Source organism: Castor canadensis, chromosome 2 (genome assembly GCF_047511655.1).
Source record: "Castor canadensis chromosome 2, mCasCan1.hap1v2, whole genome shotgun sequence".
In the NCBI taxonomy this organism is placed as follows: domain Eukaryota; kingdom Metazoa; phylum Chordata; class Mammalia; order Rodentia; family Castoridae; genus Castor; species Castor canadensis.
In genome coordinates, this window is record NC_133387.1 from 133,366,524 (window position 1) to 133,388,191 (window position 21,668).

General features: G+C 40.9%; 1 protein-coding gene across 11 annotated transcripts in view; it reads left to right on the top strand.

Moving 5' to 3' along the window:
* The window catches only part of Stard9 (StAR related lipid transfer domain containing 9), a 108,030-nt gene that overhangs the window by 36,608 nt on the left and 49,754 nt on the right, over positions 1 to 21,668 (top strand). For 6 of the 11 annotated variants that reach the window (XM_074065756.1, XM_074065757.1, XM_074065759.1 and 3 more), the window contains exons 4-7: positions 7,270 to 7,386; positions 8,222 to 8,254; positions 8,344 to 8,405; positions 11,058 to 11,170. In XM_074065756.1, coding sequence (XP_073921857.1) covers positions 7,270 to 7,386; positions 8,222 to 8,254; positions 8,344 to 8,405; positions 11,058 to 11,170 — 325 coding nt within the window. Of the gene's footprint in view, positions 1 to 7,269; positions 7,387 to 8,221; positions 8,255 to 8,343; positions 8,406 to 11,057; positions 11,171 to 11,444; positions 11,475 to 12,240; positions 12,302 to 12,363; positions 13,937 to 21,668 lie in introns of those variants that run through there. The other 5 variants (XM_074065764.1, XM_074065765.1, XM_074065763.1 and 2 more) reach the window with 4 other exon arrangements.

Here is a 21,668-nt window from a genome sequence, read left to right on the forward strand (position 1 = left end):
GTGTGAATGGGCCACTATCATGGCCAGTGAGACCCTCTAGAATATGTAGCTAAGATGTCGCTGCTAGCATCTCTCTCTTTTGTACCCATATTTACTTGTTCAAATAAAAATACCTTGAATGAAGGGGTGGGGCAGAGAGATTTGTTCCGTTGTTTCTGGGGTTGCTTGCTTGGGCATTTGTTGTGTACGAGGTGGGATATCTTTAGTTCTAAGCATGAACTTTCCAAGGTTGACAGCCATGTATTAAGATAAAGCAAAGGAATGGCTCAAGTGGTAGAGCACCTACCTAGCAGCATGAGGTCCTCAGTTCAAACCCAAGTACCAACACACACACACACACACACACACACACACACACACACACAGAGAGAGAGAGAGAGAGAGAGAGAGACAGGAAGAAAATGTAGCAAGGGATCTGGGGGAGGCTCAGCAATAGAGTGGTTGTCTAGCATGCACATGGCAGTGGGTTTGATCCTGAATACCAGAGGGCGGGGGAAGAAAACAAGAGATGACATGAGGGAAAAGGGATTTTTCAGAGGGAGTAAAGTGACCTGGTTGTTCTATGGTTTCAGCCACAACTCTGACATCCTGAAGGAGTGAAGTGACAAATACAGATACATCTTAGATTTTGTAGTGTACAGTCCTGAGGTCACCTTCACTTAAGGGAGAAGGCCTTTATCTGGAGACACTATTTGGGGCTTCAAGGCAGGGGGTCTCTCTCAAAGCCTACTTTGGTATAAGTAAGTTTAGCTTTAGACCCGGCTTAGGTGGCCAACTCTGATGTAAAGATTTCCCTAATTACTTAGGCCACAGTCATTTCCTTTCTCCAAATACAATATTTATATCTACCCTTCACTCATATTCTATCCTGTACCAGTATGGAATTCTTTACTGACTCATGGCCTATCTCTCCAGCTGTTATGGTGTGTTCAGCGTGGATTGAGACAGTGTTTGAAATGTCTTTCAAACCTGCACGGTGCCCTGTGCAGTGCTGGCCTCTATCAGGAATTCAGTGCATAAGTGTTTGCTGGCTGAGGCTGAGATAAATGTAGTTCTGAGACCTGCACGTGTCTCAGAAAGGCTGGTTTCTTTCAGAATAATGACTGTTCTCTCTCCCCGTTGGATATGGCATAGGTTTCAGCTGGCTTTGTTCATGTTTATCTACATTTCAAAATTTCTATAGTAGTTTCTCCTTTCTCGGGTTACTGTTTAAATACCAATTTCCAGGGGATACGTTGCATGGATAAATACATAATATAGACCAACAAGGGAAGGAAATCTCTCTGTAGTTCACAGTACAAAATGAAGAAGGCAAATAGAAATTCATCTGTCAAAATCGGATGCAGGCTGTTGGTATTTCCTGTGGAGAAATCTCCTATAAAAGATCAGAGATAGTGTCTGGGCTGCACTTAGGCCAGGGCCCAAATTATGTCTGTTGACCCCTAGACAGGCTCATTGGGGGTGGACATGTCTGTAACCGTTTTTTTTTTTTTTTTTTTTTTTTTCCAGGGTGAGGGAGGAACTTGAGCTGGGGATTGATCCCAGGGCCTCACAAATGCTAGGCAAGTGCTCTACCACTGAACTACACCTCAGCCCCTTCTACTGTGCTTCTTTCTCTGTTTCACAGATGAGAAAACTGAGTTCAAGTTATATGACCAAAGAGCCAGATTTTGGACTTAGAAGTTTCCCTGTCTGCCTTTTTTTTTTCAGAACTGGGGCTTGAATTCAGGGCCTACACCTTGAGCCACTCCACCAGCCCTTTTTTGTGAAGGTTTTTTTCGAGGTAGGGTCTCATGAACTATTTGCCTGGGCTGGATTCAAACCTCAAATCATCCTGATCTCTGCCTCCTGAGTAGATAGGATTACAGGCGTGAGCCACCAGTGCCTAGCTTTTTTTTTTTTTTTTTTTTTCTTATAGTACTGGGGTTTGCTAAGCAGTAGCTTGCTTTAGCTAATCTGCCAGGTCAAAGTCTATCTTCGTTACCTTTAGACTATGAGTGTGGCTATTTAGAAGAAAAGATAAATCATTCCAAGCCTTTTCATTAACGAAGGCCCATTAAGTTAATGTATCTTACATGAATACTCTCTTTCCAAATAAGGGGCTCACAGGAGGTTTGGAGAAGACATACATCAGTAGACTCACAGTGTATCAGCCTTTCCTCTTTGTCTCTGTGTGATGAGGAGTATTACAACTCTGGGTCCCTTAAGATTTTTTCAAGTAACTAACAAATAACAGCGTATTGAAGCCATATGTTTTAGTAGTTGCCAGCAGTTGTCTCGAAACACTTTCCAGCTTCTAGTCTTTTTAAACTAAAAACCTTGAAATGTCCCTCTTAGTTCTCACTCATTTGAGTTTCTGATAGCTACATTTGAGATCAATATTTATTTAGTTATTTTAAACCTTTCTCATCCTAAATTGGAGTCATGTTTTTCATTTTTATTTTTATTATGTGTCTACTTGGGATAGAGAATATAATATATAATAGAATTACACACCTACAAAAAAATCCCTGTAAATGAAAAATTCCTTTAGGAAAATATAGACCAACCATTGTTCTTGGGTCTTAAACAGTTATTATGAAATCCAGAGATGATTCTAGTTGGATTTAACAAGGGCATGTCTGGGGTTGGACATGGTGGCACTCAGAAAGCTGAGGCAGGAGAATTGCAAGTACAAGGCTAGCCTGGGCAATATAGTGAGAACTTGGCTCCAAAAAAGCAGGGCATGTCTGGTAATGTTGCTGATATCTCTCCAATAATCAGGGAGGTCTATTCCTTAAGAGTTATCTGGTTGAAATTAATTTTTTAATAGACTGTTTTAGAGCAGTTTTAGGTTCATAGCAAAATTGAACAGAAAGTACATAGAGTTCTCCCATGTACAACCGCCCCCACTAACAACATCCCACATTGGAGTTGTACATTTAATTACCACCTATGAACATACACTAACATGTCATTATCATCCAAACTCCATGCTTTACCTTCAGGTTCACACTTCGTGTTGTGCACTGTGGGTTTTGACAGATGTATAATGGCATGTATGTACTGAAGTATATAGAATAGTTTACTGCCCTAGAAATACTGTGTTCTGCCTCGTCATCTCTCCCCCTAACCTCTGGCAACCATTGATATTTTTATTAACTCTATAATTTTAACTTTTCCAGAATTTTATTTAGTTGGAGTCATACCATGTATTGCCTTTCAGATTTTCATTTAGTAATATGTGTTTAAGATTCTTTCCTATCTTTTCATAGCTTAATAGCTTCTTTCTTTTTTTCTTTCTTTCTTTCTTTTTTTTTTTCTGTGATGGTACTGGGGTTTGAACTTATGGCCTTGTGCTTGCTATGCGCTTTACCACTTAACCCATGCTACCAGCCCATACTTAGCTCATTTCTTTTTAGTGTTAAATTTGTATCACAGATTATTTATCCAGTCACTTATTGAAGGACATCTTGGTTGCTTCCAAGTTTTGGCAGTTATGAATAAGGCTGCTATAAGCATCCATGTGCAGGTTTTGGTACACACATAAGTTTTTAAGCTCTATGGATAGATACCAACGAATGAGATTGCAGGACTGTATGATAAATGTATGTTTAGTTTTATAAGAAACTGCCCAACTGTCTCCCAAAGTGCCCACACCATCTTGCACGTCCACCAGCCGTGAATGAGTGTTTTTGTTGCTCCCCATCCTCTCCAACTGCTGTGTCAGAATTGTGGATTATTACCATTCTAATAGGTGTGCATTGGTGTCTCACTATTCTAATTTGTGATTTCCTAATATAGGATATTGAGTGTCACATCTTTTCATATACTTATTTGCTATCTATATATACTCTTTGGTAAGATATCAAATCAGATTTGATTTGAGACAAGGGTCTCACAGTGTAGCTCAGGCTGGTCTCAAATTATAATTCTCCTGCTTCAGCCTCCTGAATGTTGGTATTACAGCTATGTACTAGTATACCTGGCATGAAAACTTTTTTTTAAATCTTAATATCTTAGCACTTTTGGTTTGACTTCATGTTTGGGGGTCCCATACAGCAGCATTTAGTGGAATGTCTGTGTATTAACTTTAGAAGCCTAGTGGTGCTATATTATATACAGTCTAACACCTTCTCCTACTTCTACTCCAGGAAAAAGGTCCTGAACTCAACCCTGTAGCTTCAGATTGCCATTTAGTGACTTACTTTAGCCTTCAAACTGGGCTTGGCACTCCCAGTGAATTATTCCACGTGCTTCATTGTACTATGACTAGGAGAATGGAGCATGGCATGATCTGGCTTTGTGATACTCCACCTAAGGCCGTGGGCCTTCTGGGAACTTACCATTACAAATGCCATGGTTCTTGAAGAGTGGCAACTGTTTATTACCAGTTTCCACCAATACTAGGTTTGGAGCCTCGGGTTTTGCCAGTTGACAGTCTCTTTTACTGGTTGAAGGAAAATGGTATCTTCAAAGATATTTTCATGAAATTTCTAGGTAATTATTTGAATTTGGATAAAGACATGAACAAAGTAACTTTTGTTTTCTTTTAGTGTTGAAGATTGAACTTAGGGCCTTGTACTTAAGTGCTGTACCACTTGAGCCACACCCCAGTCCTTTAGATTTTTGTTATTTTTATTTTAGTTTTTTTTTTCCCCAGATAGGGTTTCATGCTCCACCACCCCCTCCCAGCCTCAAACTGCCATCCTTCGCTCTCTCCTTCCCTCTTGGCCTCCCAAATAGTTGGGACCATAGGCATATACCATCACATCCAGCTTGTTTTTCAGATAGAGTCTCTCTAACTTTTGTCTGGATTGACCTCAAACCATGATCCTCCTGAGTAGCTGGAATTATAGGGGTACATTACCATGCCCAGCCCTTTTGTTTTTCTTGCAATTCTTACTCTGCTCAGCTGTATACAAACTGTGGGAAGATACGGCCCTGCTCTGTCTGTACTTCTGCCCCAGCAGGAGGTGGGAACAGTAGAAAGAAAGGTGGAGTTTTTGGAAAGATTTTCTAACTAGTAAATGAATGGCAATCAACTCAACTGGTGTAATGCAGAGAAATACACTGCTCTTTCTTCAGACTCTGGGAATTTCACCCAGCCAGATTTCAGGGGGCCAATAGAATCTTGCCCAATTTTCAGCTTTGCTAACATAGAGTTAGTGGATGGAAAGAGCTGCAAAGGAGGGAGACTGTGAGGGTAGGAGTGGGAATTGCACAGGCCCATGTCTTTTTCTGCACCCTGGGTTCTTCTGACCCTATGCCATAATATTGGAAGCACTAAAAACCAAACCAAACAAACACTTCATTGGCCAAGTTGGGTAACTGCAGCTGCTAAAACACAGAACAAGTAGTGTAGTCTTTACTTAGCAACACCTACCTCTGTCCCTGTTGTCCCTAGTTTTGTGTCTGACCTCACTTAATCTTCACAACAGTGTTTATGATATAGACACAAAATATCCATTTTATAGCTAGAGAAACTGAGACTTAAAAAAATTTAAGTGACTTGCCCAGGATCACACAGCTTTAAAGTATAAGAACCATGCTACAATTTGGAACCATTCGGGATGATTGACAACTGAAAGGAAAGTTAAAAAGTGAGCAGAGAAGCAGTGGGACCCTAGGTAGCAGGGAGCCCAGACAGAATCCTAGCAGAGAATAGTTTGATTTGAGCACTGCATTTGGCACTTCTACTACTGTATGCTGGGCACACTGTTGGACTCTTGAGGAATTGATCAACTGTTGGCTTTGTTTCTATTTCTTTCAAATTCAAGTGGGAGCATCTCCATAGTTGACAGGCCTCATTTCACGTCGTTGTTCTAGCTGCTAGGAAGTGAAGAGGGGTATTTGGCCTGCTTAGCTTCTGTAGTAGAAGGCTGGGCCCTGCTTCCCACCCAGACTGATACAATCAAAGATGTCCACCAAGTAAGAAGAGAGTTTGGATGTGAGGAACAAGCATACAAAGAGTGAATGTCCACTATGCCATCCAGGGCATGCAGAGGTCCACATGCGTTCTGCTGCGGCCTGGTTGAACTGGGAAGCTACAGTTTTTCCATAAGCCTGTTTTCTCCTGAAACCATGGTCTGCCTATCTGAATTCAATAGGACTTTCAGGCAGTGCATACAGTATAGGCGTTTTCACATGAGTACTTCTGGCTGTTTCTGATTTTTTTCACAAAAACTGACTACCACAGAGGTAAAGACCAACTGTTACAGGCAGTGTGAGGAGGGGGCATAGAGATAATGCACTCACTGGGAATCCCTCTCTAACTTCTGAGCTTAACTGACTCTCACTGTGGTTATTTGAGACCTTGAATTTACATGTTATTGGACAATGTTTCTCTATAGCTTTTTCTTTTTATGGTGGTACTGGGCCAAAAACAACTTCAAAAACTCAGGGTCTCATGAACTTAGGGCCTCATGCTTGCTCTATCACTTGAGCCACTCTGCTAGACCTTTTTTGTGTTGGATATTTTAGAGATAGGGTCTCACAAAGTATTTGCCTTTGCTGGCTTTGATCTGAAGTCATCCTGACCTCTGCCTCCTGAGTAGCTAGGATTATAGGTGTGAGCCACTGGCACCCAGCTCACTGTAGCTTTGTTCATTTAACCACAGAAACATTTTCTTATGAGAGGGAAAAAGAATGATTTTGCCTGAATGTCTTTGTCCTTCTTCTAGACTCATTCCCTTAGAATAGGAACCATACAATTTTCGTATCTTCAATGGCTAGTATTATGGCCAGCATAGAGAAGGTGCTTTAAAAAATATTTGAATGATTGACTAACAGAATTTTCTTTCTTTCGTTCTTTTTTCTTAGTGTGTGTGTGTGGTGATGCTGGGGGGTGAATTCAGGGTTTTGAGCTTCCTAGACAGGCATTCTACCACTTGAGCCATATTGCCAGCCCCCTAACCTCTTTTTGTGAAGTTGAATTCGTTCTTAGGATATGATAGAAATTTATAGTCAATAGTTTATAATTTTTAGATTAAAAATAGTTATAAATCCTCTGGGCACCAGTGATTCACCCCTGTAGTCCTAGCTACTTGGGAAGTAGAGATTGGAAGGAATGTGTTTCAAGGCTAGCCTGGGCAAAAAGGAAGACCTTATCTTAAAAATACTAAACATAAAAAAAGGGCTGGTGGAGTGGTTCAAGTGGTAGAGTGCCTGCCTAGGAAGCTTGAAGCCTTGAGTTCAAACCTCAGTACCACTAAAATAATAACAATAATAAGTATAAATCTTCTGTGGGAAGAAGGACCTATGACATGCTCTCTGCTTTTGTTGCTACAGGTGTTCCAGGACTTGGGGACTGAAGTGCTATCTGGAGCTGCCAAAGGCTACAACATATGCCTTTTTGCCTATGGGCAGACAGGCTCTGGGAAGACATATACCATGCTGGGGACCCCAGTGAGTACCTTTCTAATGGCACAGCAAACCTGAATCCCACATTGTCTTTAATACTGGCTTGGACTGTGCAGAAATTTGTGGCCAAGTTGAATGGATATATAAGTCAGATCTCTGTGTTCGAAGGAAGCAGAAGAACTAACTTCTAGGTTGGAGGCTTTCAAAAGTACGTAGGGTTTAGTGAGAGCCTTCCTTTATCATGGAAAATTGGGTGAGCAGCATTCCTTTATTTTAGTGTTAGAAGTACTATCCCTCTTGATTTTAGGTCTTAGAAGTATTGTGGTGAGATGAGCTAGTGTGGTGATGACAGATAACATTGTATAGGGACATTGCCAAGGGCACTGTTCCTCCTGAAAGGTTTTCCCACTTCTTTGGGCCAGTTCATTGCTTCCTTTTTTTATGTTTATTTAGTGTGGCTTCACATATTTGACATTAAAAGAAGTTGTCACTGAGCCAGGGAGATAAAGCCCTTAACCTGGGTATAAGCTGAGAAAGTAGCCACTTCTCTTCAGATGTACATTTTGCACATGCGTGTCCTCTAGTCTTTCTGTGTCTAGTAAAGTGGGGTTATCTGAGAAGGATGAGCTTCATTGCATGGAATTGAATCTCTAGGTTTGCTAGTTTCTCTTCCATCTTGTGATAATCTGCCTCTCATAGGCACATTCCTCCCACAAGTGTCTGTTGAGAGCAATGGCACATGTCTTCTGCATACTTCTAGAGAAACTCCCAAAAGTAAAGAGGCTCACACAAAGGTTCCATACTTAGGAGGGTTCCAGGTGTTGGGTGGGGCAGAGCACTGCCCAGAGTAAACAATATTTTCCTTTCTTCTGTTCTCCAGGCCTCTGTTGGGCTGACACCACGGATATGTGAGGTACAGACTCTCTTTTGACCAGATCTTCTCAAAGTAGGTCTCCTTTGCCCACTCCCTTCAGTGAAATCCCAACCCTCTGGTTTGTGCAGGGTCTCTTCATCAGAGAGGAAGACTGTGCCTCACTGCATTCCTCTTGCAAGATACAAGTAAGGTAAGAGCCTCTCCAGCTCCAGGACCTGAGCTGCTTCTAGTTTCACTCCAAATTTTAGCATGTTCAGCTGTCCTCTGTTTGCTTCCAGAGTCATCAGAGGGATGGGGAAAAGCCACAGGAGATACATCTTGTACAGAGAGTGAGAGATTTTTCTAGGTTCTTGGGATATAGAAAACTTAACTCCCTACTGTTGAACTTAGCAAGCACATTTCTCCTGTGCTGCAGGTTACACTGGTTGTTTGGTTTCCCTTTCTGTATAGTGTCATATTAGCTTTTGTGATTTTTCTTCCCAATGGATCAGTCTGTAGGAGACTAACACTCTAGTTCCCAGTCTGTGTAGATGCTCCAAGATCGTTTTTGTTGTTTGTTTTTTGAGACATCATCTCATTATGTAGCTCAAGCTCATGATATTCCTGCCTCAGCTTCCTGAATGCTGAGATTATAGGCACATTCTATGACAGTCAACCAAAACAAAGTTTTAATCAATCTGTTATGAAAAATGTTGGTGTAAGGTTACCAATTCCCTTTAAACCCTGAAAAAAGTATTTAGTGTCCTTTTAAAAACTTAAGATGTAATTTGCCATAAAATGCACTTAACACAAAAATTTTTGAAAGTGTATAGTTTAGTGATTTTTATAATATTTGTAAGATTGTGTTGCTTTCACCACTATCTAATTTCAGAATATTTTCATCACCTTCCAAAAAACAATTACCTTTCTTAAAACTGAAATGATTATGAATGTTATTTTTAAAGTTTGTAAAAAAATTTTACGAAGCTCTGTGTGTATATATGTATAAATATATATTAAATGTTATACATAAAATCTGGAACAGGTATGTTGAGAGATGGCTGTGATTCCTGTGTTTCAATAGGAGAAGGTTAGGAAAAATTTGTGAGGTAGTTAGGAGTAGTTTGGCTTTGAACTGGATCCTTTTTTCTTTTTTTTTGTTAGCACACATTAATAGTACAGGGACTTTCACTGTGGTAATTCCATAGATGTGTACAGTGTGCTTTGAATAAATTCATCCCTCTATTATATTCCTTTAATGCCCCTCTTTTCTCCCCTCCCTCCCATTTTTAAACAGTATTTGGTGGGTTTCATTATGTACTTTTATCCTCTTCATTCCTCTTTAACCTCCCCTTTCACCCTCTCACCGATACCTCCCAAAACAATCTCCCTTCTACACTCATGTCCTATGGTTATTATTTTCACCCTCATCATCATCTTAGGTCTAGATTCCACATATAAGTGAAAACATGGGCTATTTGGCTTTTTTCCCCCAAAGAAATAGAAGAATTTTTACTTGATACTCATAATATTCCAAAATGTATGAATTCTAATTTGGTATAATATATAATCAGAGTTTTTCTGAACTTGGTTTATTTCACTCAACATGATGATCTCCAATTCCTTCCACTTTCCTGCTGTTTTTATTATTTTTTCTAATGGTGTTTGAGATTGAACCTGTGGCCTCATGCTCTGACACTGAGCTACACTCTCAGTTTGCTTATTTATTTATTTATTTATTTATTTTGGTGGTACTGGACTTTGAACTCAGGGCCTCAAGCATGCTAGGCAAGTTCTCTACTACTGGAGCCATGCTCCCCACCCATAACTGTATCATAAAGAGAATAGAATGCTAGTAGATACCTGTATGATAGGGTGTATCTGTACACAATCCCAGTGTATAAAACAGATGAGAATTGTCCTAAATAAAGTAGAGGCAGAGACTGGGGCTTTCTCACTTAGCTTCCCCTGCTGGTCAGTAGTGGTCCTTGAGATGCATCTGTAGGACAATAGAAGGATCACTTGTGAAAACCACTAAAAAAAGCTTTGATAGATCCTTCCATGGAGGCTTGATCAGGGCACAGTCTACTGGCAGTATACCCTGAAAAATATACAGAAATAGCCCCTTGAGAGCTAATCTTAAATGAGCACTGACATTATAGACCTAAAACTGTGATGTGATGCTAGCCAGTGCACAATCCTTTGTTGTACACATCTTGAAAGATGTTCAGGGAAAACCCTGGCTTGATCAAGGTCTTAGATGGTCAGTGATAACAGCTGGAGTAGGAACCTAGAACCTTCTGAGGTTTTTTTTTTTTTTCTTTTTTTGGAGGGAGGGGGTGGAGGGCAGTACAGATGTTCGAGCTCATCTTTGAGCTTGCTAGACAAGAGTTCTGCTGCTTGAACCATGCCTCCAGCCCTTTTTGCTCTGGTTATTACAGAGATAGGGTCTTGCTTTTTGCCCAGACTGGCCTCGAATCATGATCCTCCTATTTTAGGTTTCCCTGCCATTACTAGGATGACAAGTATATGCCACCATGCTCAGTTATTTTTTTCTGTTGAGGTGGGGGTCTTGCAAATTTTTTTGCCTGGGGTGGTCTGTAACCACAGTTCTCTGATGTCTACCTCCTGCATAGTTTGGGATGACAGGTGTGTGCCACGGCACCCAGCTACTGGTTGAGATGGGACCTTAAAAACTTTTTACCTGGGCTCTCCTGGAACTGCTATCCTCCCTATCTTAGCCTCCCAAGTAGCTAGAATTATAGGTGTGAGCCACTGACACCCAACTGGACCTTCTGATTCTTAGTGTTTTTTTTTTTTTTTTCAAACTCTAATTGTGTTGCCTTTCTCCTCTTGTCTCTAGTTTCCTAGAAATCTATAATGAACGTGTGCGAGATCTTTTGAAGCAATCTGATAAAAAAAAGTCCTATACCCTGCGTGTCAGGGAGCACCCAGAGATGGGGCCCTACGTACAAGGTGAGTTACTATGGTCCTGGAAATCTAACACCCAAATAGGCCTATAGGAAACTACTAAATGTTCACTGGATCATTCAACATGTGTGTAATGGATATTTACTGTGTCCCAGCAGTCATACTGATGCTAGGTTCATTCTGCAAGCTGTGATAAAGGTTAATAAAATAAGTAGATGTAATGATGGAGAAGAACTTAGAAAGCAACCAAACCTACTTCTCTCAGGAGGTAACAGTGAAGCTGACACCTGAAGGGAGCATAGGAGCCAGTCCTGGGAAAGATGGTGTAGCGAAGGGAGGAGTATATCAGGTAAGGAGAGCAGTTTGAATAAGAACCCTGATAAGCCACTTTTTGTTTTTCTCTTTTGGTACTGGGGTTTGAACTCATGACCTCTCACTTGTTACTCAAGTGGTACAGTGTCCTTTTTGCTGTTGTTAGTTTTTGAATAGGGTCTTGTGTTTTTGCCTAGGGCTGACCTCAGACCACCATTTTTCTACCTCTGCCACTAGCGTAGCTGGGACCATAGGCCTGCCACACCATGCTGAGCTTTTTGATTGAGATGGGGTCTTGTGAACTTTTTTGTCTGGTCTGGTCCCAAACTGCAATCCTCCAAATCTCTGCCTTCTGAGTAGCTGAGATTACAGGATTGAGCCACCATACTGGGCCCTTGGTGTTTTTAATGAGGCTAGTGTGGCTAAAGCATAGTTTGTGAGGAGAAAGTGGCCTAAAATAGATTAGGTCTGCAGGTGCCAGATCTGGCAGGGACTTGTCTGGTTCCCAGATCAGCCAGTCTTCTTTCTAGGGTACTTTCCTTCCCTTGGTGGTGGTAGTTGGGATTGTTGAGGAGAGAGGGAGGTGTTGGACACTTGGCAGGTTCTGATATGCTTCCTCATCAAGCACTGATATTTGGTGTCTGGTTTCATCTCTTATTTCATAAGATGTGGCTAGCTGTTAAATAGGAACAGTTAGGTTCTTTTGAAAGGGAAGCTTTTACTCTTCATGCCACTTATAAGGAGTAACGCACATGTTATGGTCCTCTCACAGAAGTGTGCTAATTTAAATCCCGACAAGAAGAGGGACATGAAAGATCAAGAGCTGGTCTCTTCTGTTCAGGCATGGCCAGTGGGGATGGCCCAGTGAGTACGCCATCATTGATTCTGAAACCCATATCTTAACCCAAATGTCCCATTACAATGGCAACTTGGAAATAATAACAAAAATGCTATGTCCTTTGCTAGAAGCAGGTTAGTTTCCTCTGTTGGCTGTGTATTTTCATGCAAAGCAGTGCTTTCAAAGCAGACCATGAATTGATGGCAGTAGTGTCATCTTAAAAGTTCTTTTCTTTGGAGCAGGGAGGAAGTAGCCAGTGGAGACCTCAGACATAGGCCAAATGTCCTCATTGCACAGAAGACAAAATTAAATCTAGGAAAAGTTCAGGGGTATTCTCAAAGTCGCAGTGCTGGTTGGGATAGAGTTGGAACTGGGAACCTTGTCTATAGGAATAAGACAGATCCTGTATGTCAAGTATGTGGCAGGAGACTGGGATCATATTCTTGAATCAGCCTGCAACCCAGAGACCAGAGCTCACAGAGGTCATACATACAGTTCAAGTCACATACCCAAGTCAATGACAGGGTCAAGTTTAAAACCTCTGGCTCCTGATGCAGAGCTCAGGGATTGTTTGAAATTAATGTTTTACCTTTATAATTAGCAAGTGTGTTTGTAAACAGTATTTTGAAACTATGTAAATATCCTGTCCTCATCAAACTTTGAATTTAGTATTACTTAAGTCAAATGGGTTCATGCTTTCCTGTTTTAATCAGTGGGCTACCTTCTGTTACTTCTTTTTTGAAACAAAGTCTCAGTGCGTTGCCCAGGCTGTCCTTGAATTCCTGAGCTCAAGAGATCCTCCTGCCTCAGCCTCTTGAGTGACTGGGATTGCAAGCATGAACCACCATTTACTATTTTTTCTTCTAATGCTTAAAATAGCCCATGTTTAGCCAGTGGGATTCCCTTCAAGTGGGACATTTTGCCATAATTTCATCATTCTTTGAGCACTTCTTGCTGTCAGTAACAAAATGTTCCAGGTACATATTCTACTTTTCCTGCCTCAGGCTTGGAATCAGCTATTTTTCCCAGGATCCCTGGTTCCTTTTTATTAGAGAATGGTGTTTAGCAACAAAGTGCTAAATGAGTGCTAGTTTCACTCATTCCTTTGGAAATATTGTAACTCCTAGTCTCTACTAGTCCCTCTGAGGTAGACAATATGTTGACATCAGTACTTCCAGTTCTAACCCATCACAAGAAAACATTCTTGATTTCTCTCATTCTGTAATTGCAAATCCCTGATTTGATATACCCTGCTGTCATTGGTCTCCATTGCTATTGCTGTGCTCTGTCTCACATGGATGACCGCCTTTCCTGCTGTGCTTTGGCACTGTGTGGGGACACCTCACTACAGGAAGCCCTACTCACTATGCACAAGTTCCAGCATTCTGTGCTGGCCTATCAGCCACTATCCCCAACCATGTGGGTGCCTTTTTTATCCCTCGTGGTCTTTGTATCTTTTTGCAGGACCACCTCTCACCCTAACTTGAAAACACTCTTTACCTGGCTCTATAGACTCCGTGTGGATGCCTTCTCACCTCACTTGGGCTCTGACCACCTCACGCATGCATGGTCTTCCCTGGTCTGAGCTTTGTACTTGTGCTGGGCTGCCTTCATGTGTGGACGTGCTTTCAGCCGACTTTCCAAGCCAGGCTCCCACATGTGTAAGTGCTATAGAAATAGGTGTTAGCTGGTGTTGGTTTTGTTTTTGTTTTTGTATCATTTTTTTGTTATCATTTTTATTTTTAAAAAATGTTCAATCTGTGGTTGGTTGAATCCATGGATGCAGAACTCAGGACAAGGAGGACTGATTGTATTTTCTGTAGGGTGAGTCTGCGACTGATATTCTCTCTTGGCTTTTGGTTGATTGAAATATATGTGTTTTTTTTTGTTGTTGTTCTTTTTTTTTTTTTTGAGATAGTGGTCTTGCTGTTCCCCAGGTTGGTCTTGAGCTCCTAGGCTCATGCAATCCTGTGAGTAGCTAGGGCTACAGGTGCACATCACTGTGTCCAGCTTGAAAAAATATCTTTATTCCTTCTCTATTTTTGGACAAAAAGTTTACAAAAATGTTAAGTTGATGGCTATTTTCTTTAAGAAATTAAAAAGTATTCTATTACCTTCCATTGTTCCTTCTGATAATGTATCTCTCATTCTAATTATTTTAAGGTTTTTTTCTTTGCATCTTTGATCATCAGCAATTTATTATGAAGTTAGATTCTTTTTTTTTAGCAGTTTATTTACCAGCAGGGTAGATTAAGATTCTTCTAGGGCTGGTAGAGTGGCTCAAGAGATAGAGTGCCTGCCTAGTAAGTGTGAGGCCTAGCGTTAAAACCCCAGTGCTATCAAAAAAACAAAACAGCTGGGGATATGGCTCAGTGGTTAAGTGTTTGCCTGGCATGCATGAGGCCCTGGGTTCGATTCCCAGTACTGAAAAAAAAAAAAAAAAACAAACAAAAAAAGATTCTTCTAAAATCAAACTGGGTTTCTTCAGTGTGTGTGTGTGTGTGTGTGTGTGTGTGTGTGTGTGCAAATTTTTTGGCAGAAATAAAATCAGTTTTGGAAAGTTCTTGACATTACCTTTCCTAATGTTGATTTTACCCCATTCCCATTCTCTCCTTTTGGAACTCCAGTTACTATTATATTAGGCCTATTCTTTATGTACTCTATGTCTTTTACCCTATCTATTTTTTTTTCTCTGCTAAATTTTGGATATATTTCTTACCTGTCTTCCTGTTCACTAATTCTTCAGTTGGCTCTAGCTTGCTGCTAGCCTTAAATATCAAGTTCTTATTTTCACTTACAGTGTTTTCATTTCTTGAACTTTGATTTGATTCTTGCATTAGAGTTTGTAATTTCCTCTGAAATTTTGCTGTCTTCCTAAAGTTCATTTGGAAATACAAGCGATCGCGAATAGCCAAGGCAATACTCAGCAAAAAGAGCAATGCTGGAGGTATCACAATACCCGACTTCAAACTATATTACAAAACAATAGCAATAAAAACAGCATGGTACTGGCACAAAAACAGACATGAAGACCAGTGGAACACAATAGAGGACCCAGATATGAATCCACACAGCTATGCCCACCTTATTTTTTACAAAGGCGCCAAAGACATACGATGGAGAAAAGACAGCCTCTTCAACAAATGCTGCTGGGAAAAGTGGTTCTCTGCCTGCAAAAAAACTGAAACTAGATCTATGTTTATAACCCTGTACTAGTATCAACTCAAAATGGATTGAGGACCTTAATATCAGACCCAAAACTCCGAAGTTAGTACAGGAAAGAGCAAGGAATAGTCTGGAAGCAATAGGTACAGGCAAGGACTTCCTCAATGGAACCCCAGCAGCTCAGAAACTAAGAGAAAGGATGGACAAATGGGACTACATAAAATTAAAAAGCTTCTGCTCAACGAAAGAAATGGTCTCTAAACTGAAGAAACCACCCACAGAGTGGGAGAAAACATTTGCCAGCTATACATCAGACAAAGGACTGGTAACCAGAATATACAGGGAGTTCAAAAAACTAAACTCTTGGGAGAAGGTGGGGGCAGGGGGGAGAAATGACCCAAGCCTTGTATGCACATATGAATAATAAAACAATAAAAAAAAACCTAAACTCTCCCAAAATCAATGAGCCAATAAAGAAATGGGCAAGTGAACTAAACAGAACCTTTTCAAAAGAAGAAATTCAAATGACCAAAAAACACATGAATAAATGCTCACCATCTCTGACCATAAAGGAAATGCAAATCAAAACCACACTAAGATTCCACCTCACCCTTGTTAGAATAGCTATCATCAAAAACACCAGCAACAACAGGTGTTGGTGAGAATGTGGGGAAAAAGGAACCCTTGTACACTGCTGGTGGAATGCAGGCTAGTGCAACCACTCTGGAAAAATATTTGGAGACTTCTTAAAAATCTAAACATAGACCTACCATATGATCCAGCAATCCCACTCGTAGGGATATACCCAAAGGAATGTGACTCAGGTTACTCCAGAGGCACCTGCACACCCATATTTATAGCAGTCCTATAAACAATAGCCAAGGTATGGAAACAGCCAAGATGCCCCACTACTGATGAATAGATTAAGAAAATGTGGTATTTATACACAATGGAATTTTACTCAGCCATGAAGAAGAATGAAATCTTATCATTGGCAAGTAAATGGATGGAACTGGAGAACATCATCTTGAGCAAGGTTAGCCGAGCTCAGAAGATCAAAAATCATATGTTCTCCCTCATATGCGGACTTTAGATCTAGGGCAAAGGCAGTAATGTTACTGGACTTGGGTCACATGATAAGGGGGAGAGCACATATAGAAGGAATAGGGATAGGTAGGAAACCCAAAACTTGAAAGTGTTTGATGTTCCCATTGCAGAGGAGCTAGTACAGTAACCTTAAAGTGACAGAGGTCACTGTGGGAAGGTGACCGGGAAATAGTGAAGAGGGTCAGGTAGAGATGAATCAGTTTGGGTTGTAATATACTTGTGCATGGAAGCAATGCTAGGAATCTCTCTGTATAGCTATCCTTATCTCAACTAGCAAAAATGCTTTGACTTTCTTATTACTGCTTATATCTTCTCTTCAACAAAATTGGAGAAGAGAGCAGAACAGGTTCTACCTGGGAACGAGGGGGCTTGAGGGGAGAGATGGGGGGGGCAGGGGGGAGACATGATCCAATGTATGCACATATGAATATATCAATAAAGAAACAAATTGCTGTCTTGTCTTTTAGGTCCTTGAAAGTAGTAAACATAGTTATCTTAAAGTCTGTCTGGTAACTGTCATATCTGAATCTTTCTTGGGTGTTGTTCTTTTGGCTATTATTTTTGTTGGTTTCATTTATGTTGCCAGGTTTATGGGTTTACGTCTGTGTTTTTTTATATGTAATTTTTTGCCAGATGGTATTTGTGAAATTATTTATAATAATGATTTAGAACAATGATGACTAGGAGGTATAGAACAATGATGACTTACTCTACAGAAGACTTCTATTTATTTGTACTAGGTCCCTTTGCATACAAGGAGTTAAGAACCACCTCATTCCAGTCAGTGGAAGGACTGAGAATGTTTGAAGCTTAGCTGCAGTCTTTTCAAAGGCTTATTTATTACTTTTGTTTTGGGTTGAACTGGAGATTGAACTCAGGAATTTGTGCTTGCAAAGTAAGCATTTTACTGCTTGAACCACACCTCCAGTCCACTTCTGCTCTGGTTATTTTGTAGATGAGGGTCTCTCAAACTATTTTCTCAGGCTGACCTCAAACTTTGATCCTCCCAATCTCAGCCTCCCCAAGAAGTTAGGCTTACAGGTGTGAGTCACTGGCACCCAGCACTTACTTCTGATTCAACGTATTCCTATGTAATGGTTCTTTAGGTTTCTATCCCAAAGAGTTGAATGTGCACTCTTGGGTAGGCTGTGGACTATAACCCTTACCTTCACATTCCTGCAGGATTGCAAGAAAACTGCTTTTAGCTACTTCCCCTCAAAATTTGGCAAATGTCTTCATGGGAAAAGCACCCAACATACTCTTGTTATCTCTCTGGGCCTCCAGCTTCCTCCAGTATATGGCCTGGGAATGTTTTACTCTTTGGTTATATCTCTGTGCCTTCAACTAGATGTGCAATTTTTTTTTTCAATACTGGGGCTTGAACTGAGGGCCTACCTTGAGACACTCCACCAGCAGCCCCCACCCTTTCTTTTTTGTGAAGGTTTTTTTGAGCTAGGGTCTTGGAAAGTATTTGCCCCATCTTGCTTGAACTGTGATCCTCCTGTTTTCTGCCTCCTAAGTTGCTACGATTACAGGTGTGAGCCACTGGTGCCCGGCTGATAGTATATCCCCACGTGGGGAGTGGACTATGAGAAGCCTATGAGAACTTGACAGAAGCACAGTTGCACTCAATGATCTACAGGCAGAGTGAGTCTAAGGAAGAGACTTTAAAGAATAGAAAAGAAGCAAGGTTTTAAAGAATTGTAAAGGAGTAAGGCCTTAAAGAATAGAGAAGAAAAGAAGCAATGAAGCTGTTGTGCATCTTCATCTGAGGACCCAGTACTCCTGACCCCAACTTTCTGCATGTCTGTCTTCTATCGTTTGTTCTTTCTGCATCTCCAGTTGCCCCCAGTTAGGTCAGTAGAACCAGGAGCCTGAGAACGCTCGCTCCAGGTTGTGCCCAAACAGGGACCTAGCTACAGGGGAACTTAAAGCCTGAGATGAGAAGACACTCTGGGGAGCATGCACGTAATAGAGAAATGAAAAACATGCAAGAAATACAAAAATAAGCAAAGTGAGAGGGAGAATGAATTAAATGCAGTCAGGTGTAAAAATCATGGGAAACTATATAGACTTTAAAAAAGCTATGTTAAAGAAGTTAGGTAAAAGGAAAAAATACAGAAGTAGAAATATGGTAGAAGAATTGTTATAAAGTAGAATACAGTAGAATTATAAGGTAGAATACGGTAGAAGAAGAATTATAAGGTAGAATACAGTAGAAGAAGAAATATAGGATAATAAAGAGATGTTATAATAAAGTAAGGAAATAGAAGTAAGAAGTAAAAGATTTTCCTCCTTGGTAGCCGAGTCAGGATGTGGGTCTCACCCCTTACAACCAGTCCTACAGGAGTGTGAGAGGCAGTAACAAGATGCTGTGGGCGGTGGAGACACTGAACCGTCAACCCCATCTTAAAAGTAAAGTTCAGTCTGGAGATGATTCTGATTCAGCGTCAGATGAGGAGGGTCAGGAGGACCTTCCAGCCCATCAAGTACTGGGAACCATGCATTTGGGGTTACCTCCATGGGCCAAGAGACTTCCTACTCTTGCTAAGAGTCCCCTACAGGCTGCTTTGCCTGGTCATAATCAAAGACACTTTACCTTGTGCTTGAGAGACTGGATCCTAACAGCTCTGGCATACAACAGAGGTTTCAGGACAACTCCTTGGATTGGAGAATGGGTTTCATTGGGCATTTAAGAAATAAAAAAGGAGAAGATGTGGGGAGTGGATTATGAGAATCCTGTGAGAACTTGACATGAGTATAGCTGTGCCCAATAATCAGCAGGCTGAGTTTGGCATGGCCCCAGCCGCAGAAGAGTGCAAAATGCAGCACAGCTGCTTTTCCTAAGTTGTTTAGATTCAGAGAAGTAGGAACACAGGTTTCTCTTGTTACAGTGTCACCCCCCTCCCCGAGAACTGTTGCTCTACCTCCTTGTTTACATACAAGTACATAAAAGACTGGCTGAAAGAGGATGCAAGGGTTTTGATGGGGGATTGATGGAGGGTTTTTTGTTTTGTTTTGTTTTGTTTTTCTTATTATTTTATTGTTCATATGTGCACACAAGGCTTGGGTCATTTCTCCCCCCTGCCCCCACCTCCTCCCTTACCCCTCCCTCTGCCCCCTCCCTCTCCCCCCCACCCCCTCAATACCCAGCAGAAACTATTTTGCCCTTATTTCTAATTTTGTTATAGAGAGAGTATAAGCAATAATAGGAAGGAACAAGGGTTTTTGCTGGTTGAGATAAGGATAGCTATACAGGGCATTGACTCACATTGATTTCCTGTGCGTGGGTGTTACCTTCTAGGTTAATTCTTTTTGATCTCACCTTTTCTCTAGTTCCTGGTCCCCTTTTCCTATTGGCCTCAGTTGCTTTTAAGGTATCTGCTTTAGTTTCTATGCGTTAAGGGCAACAAATGCTAGCTAATTTTTTAGGTGTCTTACCTATCCTCACCCCTCCCTTGTGTGCTCTCGCTTTTATCATGTGCTCAAAGTCCAATCCCCTTGTTGTGTTTGCCCTTGGTCTAATGTCCACATATGAGGGGGAACATATGATTTTTGGTCTTTTGGGCCAGGCCTAACCTCACTCAGAATGATGTTCTCCAATTCCATCCATTTACCAGCGAATGATAACATTTCATTCTTCTTCATGGCTGCGTAAAGTTCCATTGTGTATAGATACCACATTTTCTTGATCCATTCGTCAGGGTGGGACATCTTGGCTGTTTCCATAACTTGGCTATTGTGAATACTGCTGCAATAAACATGGGTGTGCAGGTGCCTCTGGAGTAACCTGTGTCACATTCTGTTGGGTATATCCCCAAGAGTGGTATTGCTGGATCAAATGGTAGGTCAATGTTCAGCTTTTTAAGTAGCCTTGATGGAGGGTTTTTTGATGGAAGGGTTTTTTTGGATGGGGATTTTTGATTGGCTGCTGCTGACATTACTGCTGGCTATGTTTCTCCACCAGAGCAGCTTTCTACACCAAGAACTTTATACATAGGCTTTAGAAAGCTAAACTAAAGAAAAGCTAAAGAGACCCTGGGACAGTGCAAGTCTAAGGATCAAGACTTTAAGAGTTATGTTAATGCAGTGCTTAGAAGTGGCTGCTGCTGTTTGTCTGAAAGTCTGAGGGCTGAGACTTTAAGAAAGCTAAAAAAAAAAAATGGGACATAGCAAGTCTAAGGAAAGAAACTTTAAAGAATAGAAAAGAAGCAAGGTCTTAAAGAACTATAAAGGAGTAAGGCCTAAAGAATAGAAAAGAAGAAATGAGGCTGTTGTGCATCTCTATCTGGGTGCCCAGCACACCTGATCCCAACTTTCTGCATGTCTGTCTTCTATCGTTTGTCCTTTCTGCATCTCCAGTCACCCCCCAGTTAGGTCAGTAGAACCAGGAGCTTGAGAAAGCTCGCTCCATCCCTGGTTGTCTTTTTTTTTTTTTTTTTTTTTTTTGGTCAGGATATGCAGGCTTTTTTAGTAGCCTTTACAGTACATATTACCTTAATTCACCATTCCTAAAAGCAGAATGTCTCCATACTTGATTAAATGTATTAATTTTTTTTGTTGGTGGTGGTGGTCCTGGGGATTAAACTCAGAGCTTTGCTGTACCACTTGAGCCACTCTACCAGCCCTCTTTCCTTTTCTTTCTTTCTTTTCTTTTTTTTTCGCTTTTCTTATTTTTGAGGTAGGGTCTCACCTTATGCCCTGGCTAGCCTGGACTGCAGTCCTCCTATTTGTGCATCCCCATGTAGGCATGTGCCACTGTGCCAGCTTGTATTAAACTCTTTATTATGGAGAATTTTGAACATATGCAAAATCAGACATACTAATGTAGTGACCCCCATGTACATATTACTCAGTCACAGTAACCATTAAGTCTTGGCTGATCCCGCTTTGTTTCCCATGCACTTTCCCTCATCCTGTATTATCTTGAGAGACATTCCAGATGCCACTTCAGTTTATCTATAAACATATGTAGCCTTAAAAGATTAGGAATGTTTTCTCCTTTTTTGATATTTTTATTAGGCTAGATTTATTATTTATTTTAATTTTGTTTATTCATTTATTCATATGTGTGTACATTGTTTGGGCCATCTCTTCCCCTTGCCTCCCACCCTGCTTCCC